Below are 25,112 nucleotides of genomic sequence, written 5' to 3' on the forward strand. Positions count from 1 at the left end.
GTGCCCAGCCAGACTGTGGCAGAAAGTGACTTGGGGACAAGGATGATCTCCTGTTTAAGATTGAGAGGACAGCCCATGTACTCTGGGGACACTCAGCACAGTGCAGAGCAGTTTTTCCTATGCCAGTATCCCTAACCCTAAATGTACAGGAAGAACAGGATAAACAACTGCGGTCAGGCAAAACACAGCTGTGGATAACAGCAGGTGGCCAGAGAAGAGAGAAAGGTGCAGCTTCACAGGCTCTGGACAAAACCAGTAGCTAAATTCTGACTACAAAGGGTTACGGTCCTGGGCTACCCATGAGCGCCATCCGTGAACTTTATGTGACCAAATCAGCAAGGAAGCCCATTAAATAGGAAAATCTGGTATTTGGGAACTTCCAGTGGAAATCTCACTGGTAAGATTGCCCAGATACATGTGAGTCCTATTAGTTCTGCCAGGTCCCACACAGCACCAGAAATGGGGTGACCTATGTAGCCACACAGCCTCTCTGAGGTGGGTGTAGCCTGCCAAAATGCCAATCAACCTGTTGACCACAAGACATCATGAAGTAAGACTCCACCTCTGAAACCATATCCCTGCCTTTGATATACCCCCTTAAATAAATCACCACAGCCATTTTCTAATAGTTCATCTCCAGTTCCTGTGTAGGCTGGACCTATCAGGCACTCTGTCCTTAAAATTATTTTTCTGACTTTGTCTTTTAATTCTTCACTAATAATTTCAGACTTTATTTTCAAAAGTGGCTCACCCCCTCCTGAATAGGAAAAATTACCCTGGCAAGGAGCTGGCTGCCTTGTGATAGGCCACCCAAGCTGTACTACAGCTGCACCAACAGCAGCAGGGCTCATGTCCATGTAGAGATAAACAGGAGCCACCTGACTGGCCTCAGAGCCCTGGTCAGACCCCCATGGACCTTTCACCCAAGGCCAGGGGAGCTGAGAAGAGGAGGCAAGGCCTTCAGCACAAGCTCCCCTACCTTGTACAACCTAAACCTCTGAGTTTTGCCTAAAAGCACATGGCTCTAAATGGAGTCCTTCCTTGCACACAGAGATCAGCAGGTACAGTGGCCCCCGGGAGTCCCCCTTGCATGCAGGCACCTGCTTCTTGGCCCTGCTGGTTTGTGCAGAAGGAGGCCACTAAAAAAAATCTCCATATGAATTAGGTGTGGTTGTGCATGTTAAAAAAAAAAAAATAATCTCACATCAGGCACAGGACAAAACCACCAGGGACCTGACTGTCAGTCCAGCCTCAACATGAGGTCACAAAGAACACAATATTAAGATGTCCCAGCTTTGAAATAGAATTCACACTTAATACCTGGCCTTAGAAAAGCCCAGGTCCCCAGAGCCAATTCTATCTGCTTCCAACCAACTCTAACCCCCTGTACACCATTTTCTGGCTTCTGCTGTGTCCAGGCAACATCTGTACAAATCCTCCAGCACCTGAAGGTCAGAGTGAAAAAGCCACCCACATATCAGAGAACCTGAAGATGGACTCAAAGCTTGGGTTGGGCCAGAGACAGAATCTTACACATTAGGAATCCACCCCGTTACCTGTCTGTGCATCTGATTTGTAATTCTCATCCCATCAACACTGTGTAGACAAGAGCTCCAGACCCAGATTCCTCTAGCCCTGAGTGGCAGGTGAAGAAATTCAGTCTGGCTGCAGACGGAGATTGACATGTTCTTGGCTACAATCCTTTTTAGACAGTGCTAACTACCTTGAAGAATAGCTGATCTTGCACAGGGCATGTGAAGTTCATCAAGGTTTTATCAATAAAAATATCAATAACATAAAAGTATCAATAATATATATTTGCAGATGTAAATAATATAGTGAGAATTAGTTTTAATTTGCAGGTTTTTATTAACTTCATGTTTTGGTTATGTGTGTGAGTGTGTGTGTTTGAAGCCAGAGGCACTTTGTCACTGAGCTGTATTCCCAGTTATTATTAAAATTTATTTTCAGACAGGGTCTCACTAACTTGTTGAGGCTGACCTCAAACTTGTGATCCTCCTGCTGTACCCAAGCAACTGGGATTACAGGCATGAGCCACCACACCCTGCTCATCCTCTCATGATTTGAAGAGGCAGTCTGACCTCTGCAGAAGGAGGCAGCCTACTAGAGCAGCACTGTCCATGAAACAGAAATACGAGCCACATGTATAACTGTGAAATTTTAGTGGTCACATATTAATTGAAAAGATAGAAGTAAATAGTATGTAATAATTTCTTTAACCCAACATATCCAAAACATTTTCATTGTAATGTGGTCAAGGTAAAATTATCAATTAATTATACCTATATTTGACACTAAACCTTTACATCTTGCTCTGTTTTAAGTTTCTAGGACTTCTCAACAAAAACCAGCTCTATTCAGGTGCCATATCCCAGGTGACAAACTGCTGCCACATTACAAGTGCAGATCTGAGGTCTCTGACCAGACCCAAGGGAAGTGAATGACCTGAAACCCCCATTTCCGTCAGAGGTGAGGAGACATGATTTCCCTCTCAATATCAATTCTTTGGCCAAGGGGGGAAGAGATGGTGCCCTGAGAGAAGAAAATCCCCGGAGTGTCACATCCCCCTTGTAAACATCAGGCAGTGAATAAAGGATGATGTGGACCCAGAAGGAATCCCCTGTAGACCTCAGCTCTGATTCCTCCTTGAACACCAGGGTTCAGATGTGAAGGGAACAGACTAGAGACACACTTCTTATTTTGCACTTTAGCCCTGACCCTAATCTTCAGTTATGGTTTCTGTTTCGTCCTTGGGTGTGGAGTACTGTGTGAGTTCAGCACTGTTGACATGTTTCCATGTCACATGGATTCCTATGGAGTAAAATCATCTAAGGAGACAGCAAACACCAGCTCAGTACCTGCTGCCTGCCTGCTGCCCCTCAGTGCACCTGAAGTCAGCAATCATCATTCTTGGCACTCTGTCTGTGATGGGTGCTGCTGAATAGCGTCAGGCACAAGAAGCCACCCCAAGCTTAACAGTTTATGATTGAAACTGTCACATCACGATGAAGACCAGCTTAGGCTGGGTTTACAGGGGCTGCTCTTCTAGACTCAGCTGGGCTCCCTCAGCCCTGTGTTCTGCTCTTTGACTTGGGGATCTGCTTCTGGGGGACAGTTGGCTGTCCCCTGAGGCACTTTCATTCTCCTCCTCATGGCATCTTATCCTTCATAAGGCTAATGGAGTAGGTGGGGTTTGGAAAGGAAAGGCAAAAATATTCCAGACACTTTACACTTAGGAATAAAACTGGCACACTGCCATACCCACTGCATTGTACTGACAAAGTACGTGAGCCATCCTAGAATCAAGCTCAGAAGGAGAGCTCACCTCTCAATGGGCACACCTGCAACTAGAACAATACCCAAGGCATAGATACTGGGAAGCATGAAGAACTGGAGCTCCTTTTGCCTTTTTTTATATGAAGCCTATGACTTTCCAGATTATAAAAACTTTACAAATTTCACAGTAACTAAAAAGAGAGACTGGGCCAAAATTCAGAATAACTATGGCCTAACTAAAAAATTCAAAATTCTTTGCAGACCATACTAGTGATGAAGATTCTCCAGAATGTCAAGGAAATACAGGAAAATTTCTGCAACAAATGCAGGACTTCTTTAGGTTCATATCACTGTAGTACTTCTTAATTGTTTTGCAAAACCTGAAATAATATGGATAAATAGCTTACAGCTTTGTTTAGGAAAGGAAAGGTTAATGATGTTTTAAAATTTCTTATCATGGGATCAATTTTTAAAATGTGTTCACTACACTTCACATATTTGCATTTTTTTAAATTTCTTTTTGGCATCTGGTAGACTTTATACTTTTAAACTTGAACTAATTGACAATACTGTGCCTGAAACAACCTCTTAAGGCAAAGGAAGCGGCCTGAGATAGACCTGCTGAGAAGACATTTCCTCCAGCTACTATTTAATCAAACACCTGAGCATGTCTTGGAGTTATACCTTGATTTTAATGGACCATAAACCTTTAATTTTAATTTCCATAGACCTTCCCAAGATGAGCTTCTGCAAAGGGCAAATCCACACAGTTAATGCCTTTATATCCCTAAATCAGTGGTTCTTGGCCCTGGATGAAAAGTACAGTCACCTAGTGTGCTCTTAAAATTCCCAAACACAACTTAAAATAAATAAATGAAATCTAAATCCCTAGATTAGGATTGGGACATCAGTGTCTATTAAAGATTTTCTTTGTTTCTTTCTGGTACTGAAGATTTAACCCAGGGGTGCTTAATCACTGACTCACATCCCCAACACTTTTTGTTTTATTTGGAGGGTCTTGCTGAGTTACTTAGAGCCTTGCTAAATTGCTGAGGCTGGCTTTATATTTGCAGTCCTCCTGATTCAGCCTCCTAAGCCACTGGGAATACAGGCATGCAGCACCAACTTCTTAAAGACTTTAATGAAATTACCATATGCAGCTAAACCTAAAAATTGCTGCTTCAAATGAACTTTTTTTTTTTTGGTGAACTAGTTGCAAATACATGTAAGTCATTTGCTCAGGATTTGAGCTTTTGCTTTTAGTTCTCCATCACTATAAAAAATACCCGTGGTAACCAACTGATAGAGAGAAAAGACTTTCTTGAATCACAGTTCTGGAGTTTCCAATTGATAACTGATGATCCTTGTAGCTTTGGTGGGAAGGGAACACACCATGGCAGAAGCACATGGCAAAGCAAAACCGATCACCTCAGGTCCAGGAAGTAAAAGAGCAAAGAAAACCCAGGAGTCCATAATCCCCGTTTGTTCCATGCTCTCCCCTTAGGATTCAATGACCTCCCATTTGGCCTCACCTCATAAAGCTTGGCCACCTCCCAACACCAGCACCCTTGGAACCAAGCCTTTAATGCATGGACTTTGGTGAACAGTTATCCAACCACAGCACCTGAATTACCTCATTCCTATCCTTTGCACAAACTCATCTTTGATAGTCATTTTTCTCTCCTTGAACTCAGTTAATATTTATTGAGATTATACTACGTCCAGGGCACAGGGCTTGTACCCTTCTCATGATGAGCATTATTGTGTGAAAGAATTTTACTGGGAAAAATTTCAATCAAAAGAAAAGTTAAGGGGCTGGGGTTATGGCTCAGCAGTAGAGTGTTGGCCTCGCACATGCGAGGCCCTGGGTTCCATCCTCAGCACCACATAAAAATAAATAAATAAAATAAAGGTATATTTAAAAAAAGAAAAGAAAAGTTAAGCTGGGTATAGTGCAATCCCAGGTCCTCAAAAGACTAAGGGAGGACGAATAGGTGTCATTCGTCTCAGCAGAAAAAAATTAAAAGAGCTGGAGGTGCAACTCAGTAGTAAAGCACTCTTGTACTGAAAAAAATAAAAATAAAAACAAGGCCACTAACCACAATGGGGCCAAAATGAAAAGACAGGGGGCCACCCAAGGACATAGGACAAAGATAGATTCTTCAGAATATTAAAATCCATAGGATGAGTAAATATGACCTACTCTAAAACAAAACAAAAAATGCTGCTGTTATTCTAAGATACTGAGTTTGTGCAAATCAGCCATATTTAATATGTACATTGATATATGATGTGCATGTTAAAACATACACGCATTCATGTGAAACTTCACGAATCTTCACAAAGCAAACACATCTGTATAACAAAGGAGTAGAATCGAACTTGCCTAGGGTACACAAGTAATCTATTTTTTCATCCATGATAAACAGAGACAACCAAGATCTTAAAAATTAACATTGTAATCAAGGAGGAAATTAAAAAATTCTTAGAGATAAATGAAAACACTGACACAACATATCGGAATCTATGGGACACCTTGAAAGCAGTTTTAAGAGGAAAATTCATTGCTTGGAGTTCATTCCTTAAAAAAAGAAAAAACCAACAAATAAATGATCTCATACTTCATCTCAAAATCCTAGAAAAAGAAGAGCAAAATAACAGCAAAAGAAGTAGAAGGCAAGAAATAATTAAAATCAGAGCTGAAATTAATGAAATTGAAACAAAAGAAACAATTGAAAAAATTGACAAAACCAAAAGTTGGTTCTTTGAAAAAATAAACAAAATTGACAGACCCTTAGCCATGCTAACGAAGAGAAGAAGAGAGAGAACCCAAATTACTAGCATACGGGATGAAAAAGGCAATATCACAACAGACACTTCAGAAATACAGAAGATAATCAGAAATTACTTTGAATCCTTATACTCCAATAAAATAGAAGATAGTGAAGGCATCGATAAATTTCTTAAGTCATATGATCTGCCCAGATTGAGTCAGGAAGATATAGACAACCTAAACAGACCAATAACAATAGAGGAAATAGAAGAAACCATCAAAAGACTACCAACTAAGAAAAGCCCAGGACCGGATGGGTATACAGCAGAATTTTACAAAACCTTTAAAGAGGAACTAACACCAATACTTTTCAAGTTATTTCAGGAAATAGAAAAAGAGGGAGAACTTCCAAATACATTCTACGAGGCCAACATCACCCTGATTCCTAAACCAGACAAAGACACTTCAAAGAAAGAAAACTACAGACCAATATCTCTAATGAACCTAGATGCAAAAATCCTCAATAAAATTCTGGCGAATCGGATTCAAAAACATATCAAAAAAATTATACACCATGATCAAGTAGGATTCATCCCTGGGATGCAAGGCTGGTTCAATATACGGAAATCAATAAATGTTATTCACCACATCAATAGACTTAAAAATAAGAACCATATGATCATCTCGATAGATGCAGAAAAGGCATTCGACAAAGTACAGCATCCCTTTATGTTCAAAACTCTAGAAGAATTAGGGATAACAGGATCATTCCTCAACATTGTTAAAGCAATCTATGATAAGCCACAGGCCAGCATCATCCTAAATGGAGAAAAATTGAAGGCATTCCCTCTAAGATCTGGTACAAGACAGGGATGCCCTCTCTCACCACTTCTGTTCAACATAGTCCTCGAAACACTGGCCAGAGCAATTAGACAGACGAAAGAAATTAAAGGCATAAAAATAGGAAAAGAAGAACTTAAATTATCACTATTTGCAGACGATATGATTCTATACCTAACAGACCCAAAAGGGTCTACAAAGAAACTATTAGAGTTAATAAATGAATTCAGCAAAGTGGCGGGATATAAAATCAACACGCATAAATCAAATGCATTCCTGTATATCAGCGACAAATCCTCTGAAACAGAAATGAGGACAACTACTCCATTCACAATATCCCCCAAAAAAATAAAATACCTGGGAATCAATCTAACAAAAGAGGTGAAAGACCTATACAATGAAAACTACAGAACCCTAAAAAGAGACATAGAAGAAGACCTCAGAAGATGGAAAAATATACCCTGCTCATGGATAGGCAGAACTAACATCATCAAAATGGCGATATTACCAAAAGTTCTCTATAAGTTCAATGCTATCCCAATCAAAATCCCAACAGCATTTCTTGTAGAAATAGATAAAACAATCAGGAAATTCATATGGAATAATAAAAGACCCAGAATAGCAAAAACAATGCTAAGCAGGAAGTGTGAATCAGGCGGTATAGCGATACCAGACTTCAAACTATACTACAGAGCAATAGTAACAAAAACAGCATGGTACTGGTACCAAAACAGGCGAGCGGACCAATGGTACAGAATAGAAGACACAGTAACCAATCCGCAAAACTACAACTATCTTATATTTGATAAAGGGGCTAAAAGCATGCAATGGAGGAAGGATAGCATCTTCAACAAATGGTGCTGGGAAAACTGGAAATCCATTTGCATCAAAATGAAACTGAATCCCTTTCTCTCACCATGCACAAAAGTTAACTCAAAATGGATCAAGGAGCTCGATATTAAATCAGAGACACGGCGTCTGATAGAAGAAAAAGTCGGCTATGATCTACATACTGTGGGGTCAGGCCCCAAATTCCTCAATAGGACACCCATAGCGCAAGAGTTAACAACCAGAATCAACAAATGGGACTTACTCAAACTAAGAAGTTTTCTCTCAACAAAAGAAACAATAAGAGAGATAAACAGGGAGCCTACATCCTGGGAACAAATCTTTACCCCACACACTTCAGATAGAGCCCTAATATCCAGAGTATACAAAGAACTCAAAAAATTAGATAATAAGATAACAAATAACCCAATCAACAAATGGGCCAAGGACCTGAACAGACACTTCTCAGAGGAGGACATACAATCAATCAACAAGTACATGAAAAAATGCTCAACATCGCTAGCAGTCAGAGAAATGCAAATCAAAACCACCCTAAGATACCATCTCACTCCAGTAAGATTGGCAGCCATTAAAAAATCCAACAACAACAAGTGCTGGCGAGGATGTGGGGAAATGGGTACACTTGTTCATTGTTGGTGGGACTGCAAAATGGTGCAGCCAATTTGGAAAGCAGTATGGAGATTTCTTGGAAAGTTGGGAATGGAACCACCATTTGACCCAGCTATTCCCCTCCTCGGTCTATTCCCTAAAGACCTAACAAGAGCATGCTACAGGGACACTGCTATATCGATGTTCATAGCAGCACAATTCACGATAGCAAGACTGTGGAACCAACCTAGAAGCCCTTCAATAGATGAATGGATTAAAAAAATGTGGCATTTATACACAATGAAGTATTACTCTGCAATAAGAAATGACAAAATCATAGAATTTGGAGGGAAATGGATGGCATTAGAGCAGATTATGCTAAGTGAAGCTAGCCAATCCTTAAAAAACAAATGTCAAATGTCTTCTTTGATATAAGGGGAGTAACCAAGGACAGGGTAGAGACGAAGAGCTTGAGGAAGATTAACATTAAACAGGGATGATAGGCGGGAGGGAAAGTGAGAGTTAAGGGAAATTGCATGGAACTGGAAGGTGAGCCTCAGGGTTATACACAATTACATATAAGAGGAAAGGAGGAGTAGGAGGAAAATTATATAAGTGGAAGAAACGATTTATAGTAGAGGGGATGGAGAGAGAGTAGGGGAGGGGAGGGAAGGGGAGGGGTGAGGGGACAGTGGAGAATGGGATAGACAGCAGAATACATCAGTCACTAGAAAGGCAATTTGTAAATCAATGGAAATGTAACTGATGTGACACAGCAATCTGTATACGGGGTAAAAATGGGAGTTCATAACCCACTTGAATCAATCTGTGAAATATGGTATGTTAAGAACTATGTAATGTTATGAACAACCAACAATAAAATAATTAAAAAAAAATTAACATTGTAGATCAAATATTGATGTTCATACAAATGACTTATTACATGAATTTTAAAAATATATAAAATAAAGTGAATAGTATAATGTACCTGCCACCCAGATTCAACATCTGCTAATTATATGCCCACCCACTCCCCAACCAAGCCCCATTTATTTACTTTCGGGGGGGGGGGGTCCATGTACACATATTGAATGTAACAAATATTAACTGTGCTGTTTTACCTATCAAGCCTTACTGTGTTTAAGCAAATAATATTCATCATAACCCAAGAAAAGTATCTCCAGAGCTCCCCAGTCATACTTTCCTCCTCCAGATGCCAGTTACTGTTATGATTTTTGAAAGACAGGTTCACTGTGCCTGAAATCACACAATAAGCATAATCTTAGGTCTAGTTGTCTCAGCACACAATGTTTGTGAGATTCAACCAGGGTATGTGCTTCTATAACATGCTCCTGTGTATTTCTGAGCAGTGTTAAATTGTGTGCATGCATGACACTGTGTTTATTTACTTCAGCATTGAAAGACATCTGGGTTAGTTCCCGCTTTGCATCAAGAGAACTACCGGGCCCTTCCAGGTGCATTGGCACATGCCTGTAATCCCAGTGGCTCAGGAGACTGAGGCAGGAGGATCTCATGGTTCAAAGCCAGTCTCAGCAAAAGTGAGGCACTAAGCAACTCAGTGAGCCCCGTCTCTGAATACAATACAAAATAAGGCAAGGATGTGGTTCAATGGTCAAGTTCCCCTTAGTTCAATCCCCAGTACCACCCCCCCCCAAAAAAAAAGAAAAAGAACTACAGGTCCTAAGCACATTCTTAAACAAATCCATGTTCTATTCAGTTTAATTTCTTATCAATATTTAAATGACATAGTTTTTGATGTTACTAGTTGCTCTAAGGTTTGCAATATGTATCCTAACATATTATAATTTGCGTAGTTATTATGGTATGAATTCAATAATTAAAATACATGTAAACCTTAGGCTGTTTTCTATCTTTTTCCACTAGAATAATAAGTATTGTATTTGCAAGGTATAAATTCCACGATACAGTGTTATAATTTTTGCTCTAAATCACCATAGGTTTCAAAGAAATTAAGAGAAAAAAATGTTTCCATGAATGTTTAAGACGATTCACCTTAACCAAACAATATAATATCATGACTTGTTTCAATCACAAGTATCATATACATCAGTGAAGACAGCCTGCAGGAGCTATTACTGCAGTGTTTTACCAGTGATTGTCTATTGTGTATAATCCCCCTGAGTTTATTATTTAGAAATATTTTCTAAGAATGATTTGTCCCTACTTTGTTTTCTTCCTACCTTCCTTATATAATCATTTTGTATGAATGTTAACTCATTGATATTTGCTTTATTTGGATGAGAGTAAACCAATGCTGTCAATATTTATTCTTGTGTCCCACATTTTTAAATCTTGGGTCACTCGGAAGCTTTTTTGATATGTTCCAAACTTTTAATTTATTTTTAAATAATTTTAATATCTTCTAGCACAAGAGTTTGTGTTGCACACTGCATTTCCAAACTTTTACACTAGAACCAAATAGGCATTATATCACACAAGGGAGGCTGATTCAAAATTCATATATCAACATAATCCATCAAACTAATAAGAACAAAGAACTGTTCGTATCAACAGTTACAGAAAATACTAAGGAAAGGAAAGGGAGAAAAAGGCACTGAATTTGAGAAAGAATAGGTAAAACACTTTTCTTCACAAATGGAATAATTGTTTATGTAGAACATGAAGAAGAATGAACGAAAAGGTCCTGAAAAGATCATATCAAATTTATAGAATAAAAGATTAACATACAAGTCAATTGTTTTTCTGTGTAACTGTAAACACTAGGATTTAAAGTAAAAAACACAATAACACTTTCAGATACAAACACATACAAAAAAAGACAGAACTATGAATCTAACAAATTCATATAACAAAATGTTTATATTCCTGGAAAAATGACTGAAGATGTGAATAAATGGTAAGATAACCCATGATCAAAGATAAGAAGATTCAATAGTATGAAAATCAGTTATCTCCAATTATAATAAATGAGTTGAGCACAAGTATATTAAAATCCTAGTGAGCTATTGCACAAATACCAAATACTGATTCTAAAGTCTATATGGAAAAGCAAGGCATGCGGAATGGTTGACAATACTGTAGAAGAACATACAGCACTCACACATCTGGCTTTCAGGTTCATTATGAAGTTACGTCAACATAGTGAGATACATGGGAAGGACTATACACACAGATCAGTGGACCAGAACTGAAAACCTAGAAATGAACTAAAACAAACATCACTGTTCATTCATAAGAGACAGCAAAACTTTCATAGAAATATAGTCTTTTCAATGAATTATGAACACCTGGAATCATAATAGATAAATAGACCTATGGTTTATGTATCTGTATCTACATCTGTTTATCTATACCTATACAGATATAGATAGATTTAGATATATAGATATATAAACAACTACAGAATTACATAGTTTAAGCATATACTGTAAATAAAACTTTATATGACGAGACATAAATGAATAAATTATATAAAATATATAATGAAATACATAAGACATTAAATACATAAGACATAAACTTATGTATACATACAATACATTAATTATGTAATGATGTATAATATGATTATATATCATTTATGCCTAAATATAGAATATTCTGTAAGTTTTGTTGTTTTACTTACAGGCAAGTTAAAACATATATTCTGGAGTTATTATAGATAAGCAGAGCAGTACTTGCTTAGCATGTACAAAATCCTGTGTTTGGTCACCAGCAGAACAAAAACTATAATGCTCTAAAATATAAAAATTCAAAATATGCTATTCCTTTCTTTCTTTTCTATAGTGATGGGAATTAAACCTGGGTTTTTGCACATGCATGGCAACTCACATCCCCAGCACAAATGTACATTTCTAAACTTATTCTTTATTGGAAGATCACCTCATGTCAATCTTTCTCATATTTACTGTCCTATATGATTTATTATTGTTAAAACAACCTTTTCTCAAATCTTAAGTACATTCTGTTGTTGTTATTATTACAACTGTGACCATTTCCTTCACATAGGCTGAGAACTCCCATGGTCGATCACACCAAGCACTGCTTCCCACAGTGCACCCTCATGCTGCCTCTGCACTTCATCTGGAGTCTGCCCTTGGCCTCCCTGCACCTCAGCAGGCGCTCAGTTCCCTGGCCCCCTCGGCCTGCTGGCTCCTGCCTCGGCTCTCCTATCTGCACCAGGGCACAGGGCCTGGGGCTGCATGGGCACACAGGACTGTGTGGGAATAACAAGGATCTACCTTCTTCTCACAGCCGAGTTTTCATAGAGAAGCAACTGAGCAGAGGATAGTCAGATGAGAAGGGAGCCACACACCACTCAACATGAGACGGACAAACCCTGAGAACCAAGAACCCAGGTAAAATAAGACCCAGGGTGGGTCATTTACGCACTGACTACAAGTGTCACATAAACGTGCTAACAACAGTGATCCAGTGTGCATAAACTGCATACTTGCTCATTTTATTTCCCATTCTGCTCTCCTAAAATCCAATATCGGCAACTTTGCCAGAATGATTGTCTCCAATGCATGGTAAGTATATGAAATTAGTAAACATGATTTCATTGACCTCTTGATTATAAATCAGCCCTAGATTCTCAACAGAAAAATCTGACCTCACCTTCTTTAGCCTCAATTCTGGTTTCTATTTCACAATGACACTTGGTGTTTCAAATTACAGAAACGTGATGGTTCAAATGGCCAAGGAATTATATCTCCCAATGCCTGGAAGCATGGATTCCTTTATCCAGTTCCACAAAGCCTAGAATAAGGCATAGATTCAATAACACCTGTATGGTTATATAAGAGTAAAATAATAAATAAATGAATAGAAATAAATAGTTCGTGTCTGCCCCAGCTGTTTTGCTTTCTGTTTGTGTGTAGCCAGTAAGGACTGAACCCAGAGGTGAATAACTGCTGAGCTACATACGCAGCCCTTTTCATTTTCATTTTGAGACAGGGCCTCACTAAGTTTCCTAGGGCCTTGCTAAGCTGCTGAGGTTGACCTTGAACTTGTGGTCCTCCAGCTTCAGTCTCCCTAGTTGCTAGGATTACAAGTGTGTGCTACAAGGCCCACATTTCAGCTGTTTTTAATCAGGTCTAAATTACGACACACAGTGGTAAAGGAATTCACTAATGTATATTATGAAACTGTAATACTGCATTAATAATACTAAGAATTCAAAATACAAACAAAATCCACAGCTGAATCCACACATAACTTTTCTATTGTCAAGAGCCATTCAAAGGCTAATATGAATCCAAATACTTATCAAGAATTACAATATATTTGAAAGGATGACCAGCCCAATTTGCAGACAAGTGCTGAAGGTGGGTTTACAGCTCACTGGTAGAGTGTGTATGCAGGATATGCAAGGTCTGGTTCAACCCCAGCACCACAATAAAAGGCAGATGTTAAGGGGAAATAAGACTGGAAATTCAGCAAAATGAGACTCCTGCCTCTCCCTCCATCTATGGATATAATGAATAAATATCAACTCATGTTTCAAGTTCTTAGACAAAGTCATGTCACAAGTAAATTAAGAGACCTAGGAGAGGAAGATTAGGACTCTACATATCCTAACTCTTCTGTGGTTTGCATCTTAATTTATCTAATGCTGAGAGAGGAAGGGACTACAAACACACAAGTATCAAGATCACAGGAAAAAGTGACAATTTAAGGACATGCTAACACTTCCATGGGTTTCATCACCTGGACCAGGGAAGACAATGGGTTAAATCTCAAAGGTGTCAGTTTATCCCCAGAAGGGCTCGGGGTCTGCCAGCTCACTCTGCCAACTGCTGCTGCAGATGACTGAGCTCCTATCTAGCCAGAATCATGAATTTAAAGAGGAGAATAAAGGCCACCACTGGCAGCCTGAGTGGGAGTTTGGCGCTTCCTGAGCTCTCTCCCCCACTTCACCCCAGTAATAACTCCAATTCTTCCTACAAGGAGTCTGCCCATGCACTGACAGCCTCAAGTTCAACACCTTTTCCTCCTGGGTCTCCATCCCAGCCTCCTGAGTTCTGTGAGCAAAGGTAAGTGAGCATGAGCAAATCTCCACAGATCAAAAACAAGTGGTTTTACATTGAAGGGCAAGTACTTCTTCGGGCACAATCCCCACCATTAGTGACGAAGAGGTTATAAAAAGCACAGATTTCAGAAAAAGTCACAATGCACTCTTCTAGTGGCAACTTGACAGGGTGGATTCTAACGTGCATCAAGGACTTAATGCACCGGTCAAATAGCAGACCTCCTGCAGAATGAGCAGTGCTGTTAAAATGGCCACTGTCAAAAGTTGCAAGATAACAAGTGCTCCAGAGTACACACCTGTGGGAAAAAGAGAGACTAGAATATTGGTTAGAATATAAACTTTATATGATTATTTTAAAAATAACAGCATACAGGTTCTTCAAAAAACTAAAAGCAGAACTACTATGTGATCCACTAACAATAATTCTAGGTACATATCTAAAGGGATTGGAATCAGTATGTCAAAGAAATGACTGTGCTCTCATTTTCATTTTAGTGCTATTTATGTAATGGCACCCCCTTTCTCCACAGAAAAGTCTTAACTGGGCTTCTCCAGAAATCTTCACCATGGCTGATTTTAGGACTGTCAGCAAAAGAGTCTCTACAAAAGAGTTCAATGTAGATAAATTTCCTATTTTCCTGTTGCCCAGTCTTACTTGGCCACTGGCTGGGAAGAAATCAGCACTCCAGGTGCTGGACACCCCTTACTCGTTTTTCACAAACTACTATCCAGTATAGTAGTTTGAAGAAAATGTGTAAACAAGGCCTCTGGCCTTGAGCTGGGTTTCACAGAGATGTCTACATTTTAAGATAAGTTACCAACTGGGCTCCATGGTAACAGCTGGCAGGGGGAGAAAAGAAAGGGGAGAAGAAGCTCTACCCTTCTCAGGTGTTGTCCTTGAAGGGTTAACTTGCCCAGAACAGTGAAAGAAAAGCTGCTTTTATGTGAACTTCTGCAGACTGTGAACTTCTGAGCCCCTCCACTTAAATGCTGGGTATAAAATTCTGAAACTACATGAACTTGGGGTTTAGGGGATTGATTACAGCAAAAGCTGTGCCCTCTGAACCTGGCTGCAGCCAAATAAAACTGTTTCCTGCTATCTTCGGTGCCTTGCCTCATCTATCCCTACAACATTTTTGGCAACCCAGATGGGACAAAGGAGGTATGGATGTCTGTTCTGCCTCTCTTATCTCCAGGGACTGGCTTCCCCAGGGTGGTAGTGGTCAGTGTTTCCCCTTAGTGCACACAGGCAAATCTTGGCCTGAAGAAGGATCCACTCACCTGGTGCCCTGGAGCTGCCACCCCAGAGTACAACGGAGCCCACAGGCAGCAGGAACCAGATTAGGGTTTTGGAGCACCACCCAGCTGAAAAGGTAGGACCCGGGTCCATTTGTTTTTGCAGCCCACCCGATTCCCCTTAGAGACCTAAGAAGGTTGAAGAGAGGCTTGATCAACCTCTGTTGGGTCCCAAGTACCCTCCAAAGTGGTTGAAGCTCAAACAAACCTGGGGAGTCAAACCTGGGGAGTCGCCCAATTTAGTCTCTGCTCGGGTTCAGCGAGCAGAGGGGAAATCGGGACTCCCTCTTTGTTTGGTTTGGAATTATTGGAATTTGGGCGGTATAAAAATTCTGTCCTGGCCATGTCTGTATGAAAGTGTGTGAAAATGTGTGAAAATATGTGAATGAGATGGACAAAGGGACGGGTTCCGACCCAACCTGAGGGCCGAAGCGAATACAGAGTCCTGATCCGTGGTTCCGTGGCCCCTCAGACAGTCTGTGGCGGAATTTCACCAACCAACGTCTAGGTGAAAGCTCCGCAAGGCTAAGAGGGCCCTAAGTCCCCGTGAAGGGAAAGGCCGGAGATGGACGAAGTGACTCTTGTCCTAAATGTGCAACATGTGGAAAATAGGAGGCACAAAAGGAAACTGAGCCTTTGACATGTGTGTTAGAAACCTTTAGGAGGGTTTTCCTGGTAACTGTGGTGTGAAACTCACTCCACAAAGGTTGCATACTCTCTGTGAATTAGAATGGCCCACATAAGGTGTGGGGTGGCCACCAGAAGGATCTTTAGATGAGAGAGTCATTGCTGAGGTCCTTTTGATTGTGGTTGGAACCCCTAAACCAATTCTCTTATATTGATTGCTGGCAAGAGATAGTACAGAAACAGTTCCCTTGGTTGAGAGCCTGTCTAGATGGACAATCCAAGCTGATGTCAGTGGGGAGCATAGTGGTCTCTAGGACCTAGCGGAAAGCAGCTAGACAGAGAACCTGACAGAGGGAAAAAATAGGAAAGAAAACATTTTTCCTGTGAGCCAGAAGAGGACCCACCACCTTATGTGCCATTCTACCCAACTTTGCCAAGGCCACTGGGTCAGCAAACTGTCCCCTCAGCCCTCTCGTCCTCAGAGGCAACAAATGATGGTCCCCAATACTGCCTATTCCTTCCTCTGTGATGTCCTCAGAGCCAAAGGCTTCCTAGAACCAAAGACTCTTTCACCTCCCAAGATTAAGGTGGGAGATTTGTTCCAAGACCAGAGCCACAACCCAGATGAGAACTCTCCAGATGTCCCTCAAGGGCATAAAGGACCTGCCCATGTTGACCAGAAGGGAAATGTCTGAGGAAGACAAGGCAGTTTTGTGTGCCAGCCTTTCACCACCATTGAGCTCATAAGCTGGAAAAATCATCCTCCCTCTACATGAAGAAAGCCTGGGCCATGTCTGATCTAATGCAGCCTATTATCCAGACCTAGGACGGGGCCCCAACAAAAAAGAAGGTCTAAAAGATAAAGAGATATCAAAAAGCCCTCATAGGAAGTTTAAGAGAAGGGAAAAAGAGAACAAAACAAACTGTCTGTGCCCAAGAGTCAGAAGGTATTGGAGCCAGCCCTGAACCCCTGCCTAAGCCGGAGGTCATCTGCAGACAAACAGAGCTGAGCTAAGCCTCCCACTGCTCCAGCATCTCCCTCTCGCACCCTTGGTAGCCCTGAACATTTCTCTCAGCCCCACATCTGCCTAAGGCTCCTCTGCCCTATGAAACTGGCAGCAATGATCAAAAGAGATGTGCCCAACTGACTCAGAGCTGAGTGTCTGGGCCACTGCCACTGCCGCCCCTCTCCCCGCCCAGAGGCATCCAGAGGAAGAAGGGCACTATGCAAAAGTAGCAGCCACCGCACAAGTGTGTCCATGAAGAGATGCAGAAGCTTAAACAACAGGTGATCAATGCAGCCTTTGTGGGACAGGCTCAAAGTGGCATTTGCCAAAAATTACAAAAACTAGAGGGTTTTACTGAGAAGTGTGCCAATGAACTGATTAAGGTGGCCACCACAGTTTTCATCCATTGAGACCCAGAGGCTCAAAGACAGGCAGACCAAAAAGATAAAAAGGAGGATAAATCTCCTTATAGCTGCTCTCACCAAAAACCCAGAGGTAACTCAAAGGGGGGTCTCACTAGAACAAAGCCAATGGTCCAAATGTTTATGGGGGTGGCAGGGGGACATGGCCAGAAAAAGGGTAAAGTGGCCCCAGCAGGCAAGCACCCACTGCCACGCTCAAAAGCTAAGCCTTAAACAGAGAAGGAGCAAATATTTCCCCCTGCCTTTGGCCCCAGCCTCTTCTTTAAGTTTCTCCCCTCTTGCTCAGAAGTTGATGATTGATGAAAATGGCAGACACACAAAGATATATCGGATGCATGGGACCCCGGGCCTCTCAAGGGCTCAGCCGCTGCAAGCCCAAGAATACACTGGGAATAAATTTATGTTAACAACCAACAGTGGGCCATAGAGCACTCACTACAAAAGGACATTCCACCCTGGCTCCAAGCCACGTGCTATGAGCTACCAGCAGGAAGGACCAAAGAGCCCCATGCACTCAGGCATACTGAACAAAAACATAAGCGGGACAGCCGCTATATACAATTAGAGCAGGCTCCTACCTGGCAGGAGGAGAAAGCTCCGCAGTCAAAGAGCAACACCTAAGTTGGCACCATGTGGCTGCCACATCAGGACCTGCACGGAACCTGCCCTCTAATCTCGGCAACCGGCCCATGGAGAGATTTACATCGGTGCCTTTTATACAAATAATATCCCAGGTCATCAGTCTCTGCTACGATTTGCATTAGATTTAAGAGTTGGAGAATCCCAGCAGCCAACATCCTGCACTGGGAGATAACAAAAAAATCCTGCATCTTAAAGCACCAGAGGCTCTGTGTACACCTCCCTTCCCTAAATGACAGTTCCTCTCAGGGGCTTGAGTACACCATCTTTGGGACAGCATGAACTCTGACTTAAAAGCTCACATCTATTAAGAAAAAGTCAAATACCTTGGTTACCATCTGACTGAGCAACAGAACAGACAACAGCAACAGGGCCTCTAAAGAAACAGGAGATCTTCTCAATTCCAGTCCCTTCAACCTGCCATCAGACTAGAGAATTCTTGGGGGCTGCTGCATTCAGCCATATATGGATCCCCAACTTTTAATTATGGCAAAATCCCTCTACGAAGCCACAAAGGGGAGAGAATGGGATCCCCTAATATGGGGGCCAACTAAGCGAAAGGCCTTTGAGAACATTAAACAAGCACTCCCAGTGCATCTGGACTAGGGCTCCCTGACCTCACAAAGCTTTACTTTCTTTATGTCCATGAATAGTCTGGAGTGGCTATAGGAGTCTTGACTCAGGTAATGGGGACAAGGACATCTATCCAAACAGCTGGACTCTGTATGCCAAGGCTGGCCACCTTGTTTATGGGCCCTTGCAGCCACAGATCTTCTGGTGTTGGAAGCTGATAAACTGAATAGGGGACAAAAATTGGTTTTCAGGGTTCCTCATTCACTTTTGACATTGTTAGAGTACAAAGGACAATACTGATTTACTAACGAGAGAATGGTCAATACCAGGATATGTTATGTAAAAACCCATGTGTCCATGTTAAAGTCATCCAGACTCTAAACCCAGCAACTTTGCTGCCCCTCAGACCTGGACAACCTGATCACAATTATATTGAAGTCATGGATGAAATGTTCTCCAGCAGACCAGACCTGGCAGACCAGCCCTCGGGGACCCTGATGTGGAGTACTTCACAGATGGAAGCAGTTTTATAAAAGATGGGGTATATTTTGCTTGATATGCAATGGTCACTCTGGATTCCACTGTTGAGGCATAACCTCTGCCTCAGGGAACTTCAGCACAAAAAGCAAAACTTATTGCTTTAACTCAAGCACCTCAGTTGACAGCAGGAGTCTGTGTGGATAGATACATAGATTCAAAATATGCGTTTGCTACACTTCATGTTCATAGGGCTTACAAAAGGAAAAGGGGCTAATTAACTCAGGGATTAAAAAACAAAAGTATAATAAATGGGCAAGAAATTCTTCAACTTTTGGATGCACTGTGGGCTCTCAAGAAGGTTGTGATTATATATTGCCAAGGTCATCAAAAGGGAAACACTGTGGTTGCTCAGGGCAACCAGAGAGCTGACAGAGAAGCCAGGTTAGCTGTCTGCAAGAAACAAGAAGAAAATCCAGTTCTAGGTTTAAATGCTCCACTCTGCCTGACTGATCATCTAACAGAATGGGGGCCAACATATTCCCCGCATGAAAGTAAGTGGTTTAAGGCTGAAAAAGAAAATTTTCTCCCAGGTGGATGGTGGAGATTTTCTGATGGCCAGCATAGCCATCCTGCAGATTCTAGCCCCAGCCTTTATCAGACAGTTCCCCAGGAGAACACGTTGGACATACAGCATTTGAGACAGTTCTGAGTCAACATTTCTATGTCCCCTGGCTCACAAACATCACCCCGGATGATCTGTAAATAATGTGCTTACAACAATCCTTGTCAGTTGCCAAAGCTCCCACCAGGAATCCAAACTATAGGAGGAGCACCTTTTGAAGACTTAGAAGTAGACTTCACTGAACTACCACACTCACGGGGCTATAAATAACTTTGGGGTTTTGTGTGTTCCTACTTTGACTAGGTGGAAACCTTTCCCACCACCACTGGAAAGGCTAGGGAGATACTAGGATGCTTCTCTGGGAAATTATTCCCAGATTTGGTGTCCCAATAACTATTGGCTCAGACAATGGGCCAGCTTTGGGGCAGAAGTGATACAATTACTGACCAAAAGTTTAAACATCAGATGGAAGTTCCATACTGCCTATAAGCCAGAGACTTCTGGTAAAGTTCAAAGGATAAACAGAACTTTAGGCTCAATTGGGTAAGCTGTGTCAGGAGACTCACTTACATTGTGATGAACTTCTCATTGTGATTACACTGTTGAGGATTAGATCCACTTCCATTAAGAGGACTGGATTCTCTCCTTATAAGATAATGAACATGAGGCCCACCTCTTATTAGGCGACTATTGGGAGACTTAAGAAAGATAGGAGAATTAACCCTGAGACTACAGCTTCAGGCCTTAGTGAAAACTTTACAGGTTTTCAACCAATGTGTTAGAGAAAGACTGCTAGTAAGACTGACCACAGATGCACACTCCTTCAAGCCTGGAGATTGAGTCTGGGTCAAAGAATGGAATATTCAACCCCTAAACTTCTTTGGAAGGGCCCTTTCACTGTTATTTTATCCACCCCAACTGCAGTAAAGTTTGCAGAGATAGGTCCCTGGATTCATTACACCAGACTCACCCCTGCAGCTGCAGACTGGGAGTACTCTCCAGATACTGCTATGCCTTTGAGGCTGACCATCTGAAAAAAAAAAAAAAGGAAAAAAAAATGAGCACTGGAGAAGCTTGAGGATCAGAAGGACAACAGCCCTGCTCCAGTCACTCTGGAAGCTGACTGGTCTATGCACGGCTGAAGCTTGAGTAGATTACAGCCCTGTTTCAGCCACACAGGAGGGACTGGCTAATGAATGCATGATGAAAGATAAACTTCCCACCAGGAATAATGAACTCTTTCAACCTCTAAGATAGTTCTTATACTGTAATGCATTGCCACTCCTTGCTTCTAGACATATACATAGTTCTCTGTTTGGTTTTTGCTACTGGTTTGATAACAGTAACTTCTACTGACTGGACTCTGGGTAACAAAATTTCATTTATACTTTTTTATCTTGCTTATATAAGTTTTCTAGGGTTTGTTTGGTGTTATTAGTTTGGCTTTGTTAATTTATACTGTTTAACCTATGCTATCCAAAATGTTACTTTATCATTTAGCTTGGTTTTCTTTGATAACCTTAAGGGATTCTGCCCTACTCCTATTCTAACAGTGGAGATCATGTAAACCATGTGTCAAGCCAATCTACTATAACCAAGAGGTGGTAAAACATATTTAGGACCTGTCTCACCAGAGGAATGCTATAGATGAATAACTGGAAAGAAAAAGAGGTTCATTGGGAAGGAACTTGATTTAGGAGGTCACCAATCTTGGGATGAAGGTAACTGGCTACCCCAGAGCACTACTGCCACTTCTCATCCCGCTACCTGGGCACAAAATGGCAGTTGAGGCAATAGAATTCCTATTTACATGCTAAACAGAATTATTCACTTATAAGCTGTGCTAGAAGTTATTATTAATCAGACTGCCACAGCCTTTGACCTCATAGCCACACAATAGACCCCAGATGCGAGTAGCTAACTATCAAAACCACTTGGCATTAGATTACCTACTGGCTGAGGAAAGAGAAATATGTGGAGAGTTCAACAGCTCAGATTGTCGCATCCATGTGGATGACAACAGATAAGCAGTTAAGGATAAAGCCAACAACACAAGAAAACTAGAACACATGCAAGTTCATACCTAAAAGGGTATTAAAGTTTGGGTCCCAAACACGCTTTTGGGAGATGGTTTTCAACTCTTGGTAGATTTAAAACTTTAACTGGTATAGTGTGTATTCAGCTGTTAACCTGTTTATTGCTCCCATGTTTGGCTCCACTGTGCATTAAAACTATTGGGTCCACTGCAGAAGTTGCTGTTGAAAGGATGGCAACAACTAAGGTTTTGGCATTATATAAGGCTTTAAGCCAAGATAATGGTAATGATGCTCTTAAATTTAAAGGATTAAATTATGGGGAGCATCATTAAAGGGGGGAATTGTAGTGGAACCCCTTTCTCCATAGAAATAAAGAAAATTCTTAACTGGGCTTCTCCAGAAATCTTCACCATGGGTGAATTTAGGACTGTCAGCAAAAGAGTCTGTACAAAAGAGTCCAATGTAGATAAACTTCCTATTCTCCTATTGCCCAGTCTTACTCGGCCACTGGCTGGGAAGAAATCAGCACTCCAGGTGCTAGACACCCCTTATTAGTTTTTCAAAAACATGTATCCAGTATAGTAGTTTGTATAAATGTGTAAACAAGGCCTCTGGCCTTGAGCTGGGGCTTCACAGAGATATCTACATTTCTAAGATAAGAGAAGTTACCAATTGGGCTCCATGTAACAGCTGGCAGGGAGAGAAAAGAAAGGGGAGAAGAAGCTCTCCCCTTCTCAGGTGTTGTCCTTGAAGGGTTAACTTGCCCAAAACAGTGAAAGAAAAAGCTGCTTTTATGTGAACCTCTGAGCCCCTCCACTTACATGATGGGTATAAAATTCTGAAACTACCTGAACCCAGGGTTCAGGGGACTCATTGATTATAGCAAAAGCTGTGCCCTCTGAACCTGGCTGCAACCAAACAAAAGTGTTTCTGGCTATCTTCGGTGCCTTGCTTCCTCTGTCCCTACAACATTCACAGTAACTAATAAAAGAAACACTGAAATGCCTTTTAGATTTAAAAAGAAAAAAAAAATGGGAAACAGAACATTCAGCTACTCCCCTGAGAGGCTCCACCCTCTCACCTCCAACTCCTCTCTGGGAGCACAAGACCCAGGGAATGGTGTACACTAGACACTCCAAGAGGATTTAGACTTGGAGTTCTGACACCTTGTGTCAGGCAGTTCTGAAACCCAAGGCCAGGAAAAGATGGGAGGGTGGGGTGAGGACATATCACACACTGACGTCTGCAGAGAGGAATCTCAACTCAAAAAATTGTGGTAAGTTTTTGTACAAAGGAAACACACAGCGTAAAGCACACACATTTCTTTCCCCAAATGGTCAATCAATTCTCTACTTTCCTCTCATGAAAAATGCTCAAAACAGAAAACAAAATCTTTAAAAAGTGCCATTCAGCACTTGGAGGATAATTAGGAAAAATGACGTGTCCATTTGAAATGTAGCATGGGAGACAAATAGTTCACAACCTGGAGAGTAGAATTAGGCATTGCAATGAGGACAGGGAGCCGGAAACCCAGGAATATATCTATAACTTAGGCATTTATAAAGAGCCAGGCTGCAGGACAGGCTCCTATGGGTTGGACGTGCTGCTTCCCGCACATTCTGGAGGCTCAGAAGGAACACCACGCAAAGAGGTGGACCCTTCCTGAGGATGGTCCCTGGTCTCACCGCACAGCTGGGGCGAGGTCGGGGTGCTGGCAGGCTGCTGCCCAGACAGGGCTTCAGTCAGGGCCGATACGAACACGCAGGGACCCGAGAGGGGGCTGGGTTCCCGCCGCGGCGGACCTGCGCTCCGCTAGGACGGCCAGGGTGGCTGAGGGCGGCGCTGCCCTGAGGAGGACTCGGGACTGCAGACTGGAGAGGACGGGGTGTCCCACCCACCGTTTCAGGTTCCCGCCGCGCCAGTCCTGCCAGTTCCACGCAGCGCCCGGGCTCCAGACGCCCCCGCTCACTCACCATTTCCTGGCGGTCGGGAGCGCAGCGCTCTCCAGTGGGTCCCCAGCGCCTCTTGATGGAGCTACGCGGATAGCCGGAGCACAGCAGGGCGAATGTGAAGACACGTCAGGACAGCTGCGCCGCTGCGGGGACCACATGCCCCGGATATAAAAAGCCCGCCCCCTCCTCACGGGCTCTGCGCTGGATTGGGCAGATCTCACCCATGTGCCCCTGATTGGGCAGGCCTTCAAGGCCCGCCCCCTAGAACGGAGCCCATTGAGCCAACGCTCTGAGTGACAGTAGATTGCACCCAACCTAGGATGAATGAGAACAGAATGGCAAGTTCTTGGGGACCCTTTGGTTTTCTTGTCTTTTGCCTCCAGTACTAGGGATTTATCCCAAGGACAGTCTGTCAATGGGTAACGTCCCCAATCCTTTTATCTTTTTTTTTTTCTTTGAGACAAGGACTTTCTAAGTTTCCAGGCTGGCCCCTAACTTGGAATCCTGGGAATTTCAGTCATGCCCACGTGCCTATTTTCTTTTTATTTAGAGGTTATGGACATTGAACCCAGACCTTCAACCTGCAGCTATTTTAAGGCATGGCTTCTGTTAAGTAGCGGGATTGGTACTATTCGGGAAGAAATTTGCATTTTAACTTGTCCTTGATCCTATCAATTTATTAATTACATATATGTATTATTTATTAATGTAAATAACATTATATCAATTACTTTAAATTTTTACTTTTCTGCTCTGTAGTCTTATCAGGAGGTAGCTTGACCTTTGAACTGGGAAACAATACCCTAAGGCAGCAATGTCCAACACAAACAAATTGTGAATCACAGTGTTATTGAAGATTTTCTTACATTCAAATTAAAAATTGAAAAAACATGTTTGTGGTGGTTTAATCCCAGCGTCTTGGGAGGCTCACGCAGAAGTATCACAGGTTCAAAGTCAGCCTCAGGAACTAAGTAAGGGCCTAAACAATATATGAAGAATATATGACCAATATAAATTTTTTAATGAAGTGGCATACATATGTGGAGCTGTACCTTCAAAATTCACTGTATATTA

At 41.8% G+C, this 25,112-nt stretch overlaps 1 protein-coding gene across 3 annotated transcripts in view; it reads right to left on the minus strand.

Annotated features, from left to right (window-relative positions):
- Positions 1 to 24,187, minus strand: part of LOC308633068 (uncharacterized protein) — a 43,475-nt gene extending 19,288 nt beyond the window's left edge. Inside the window, exons 1-2 of one of the 3 annotated variants that reach the window (XM_081265526.1) lie at positions 24,060 to 24,187; positions 21,021 to 21,080 (exon numbers count right to left, since the gene is read on the minus strand). In XM_081265526.1, the coding sequence (XP_081121652.1) occupies positions 21,021 to 21,080; positions 24,060 to 24,062 (63 nt within the window). In that variant the 5' untranslated portion in view covers positions 24,063 to 24,187. Of the gene's footprint in view, positions 1 to 21,020; positions 21,081 to 23,984 lie in introns of all 3 variants that reach the window. The other 2 variants (XM_081265527.1, XM_081265525.1) reach the window with 2 other exon arrangements.
- Positions 24,188 to 25,112: the final 925 nt, after the last annotated feature.

Source organism: Spermophilus citellus (genome assembly GCF_964194105.1).
Source record: "Spermophilus citellus genome assembly, chromosome: 13".
NCBI classification, from domain to species: Eukaryota; Metazoa; Chordata; class Mammalia; order Rodentia; family Sciuridae; genus Spermophilus; species Spermophilus citellus.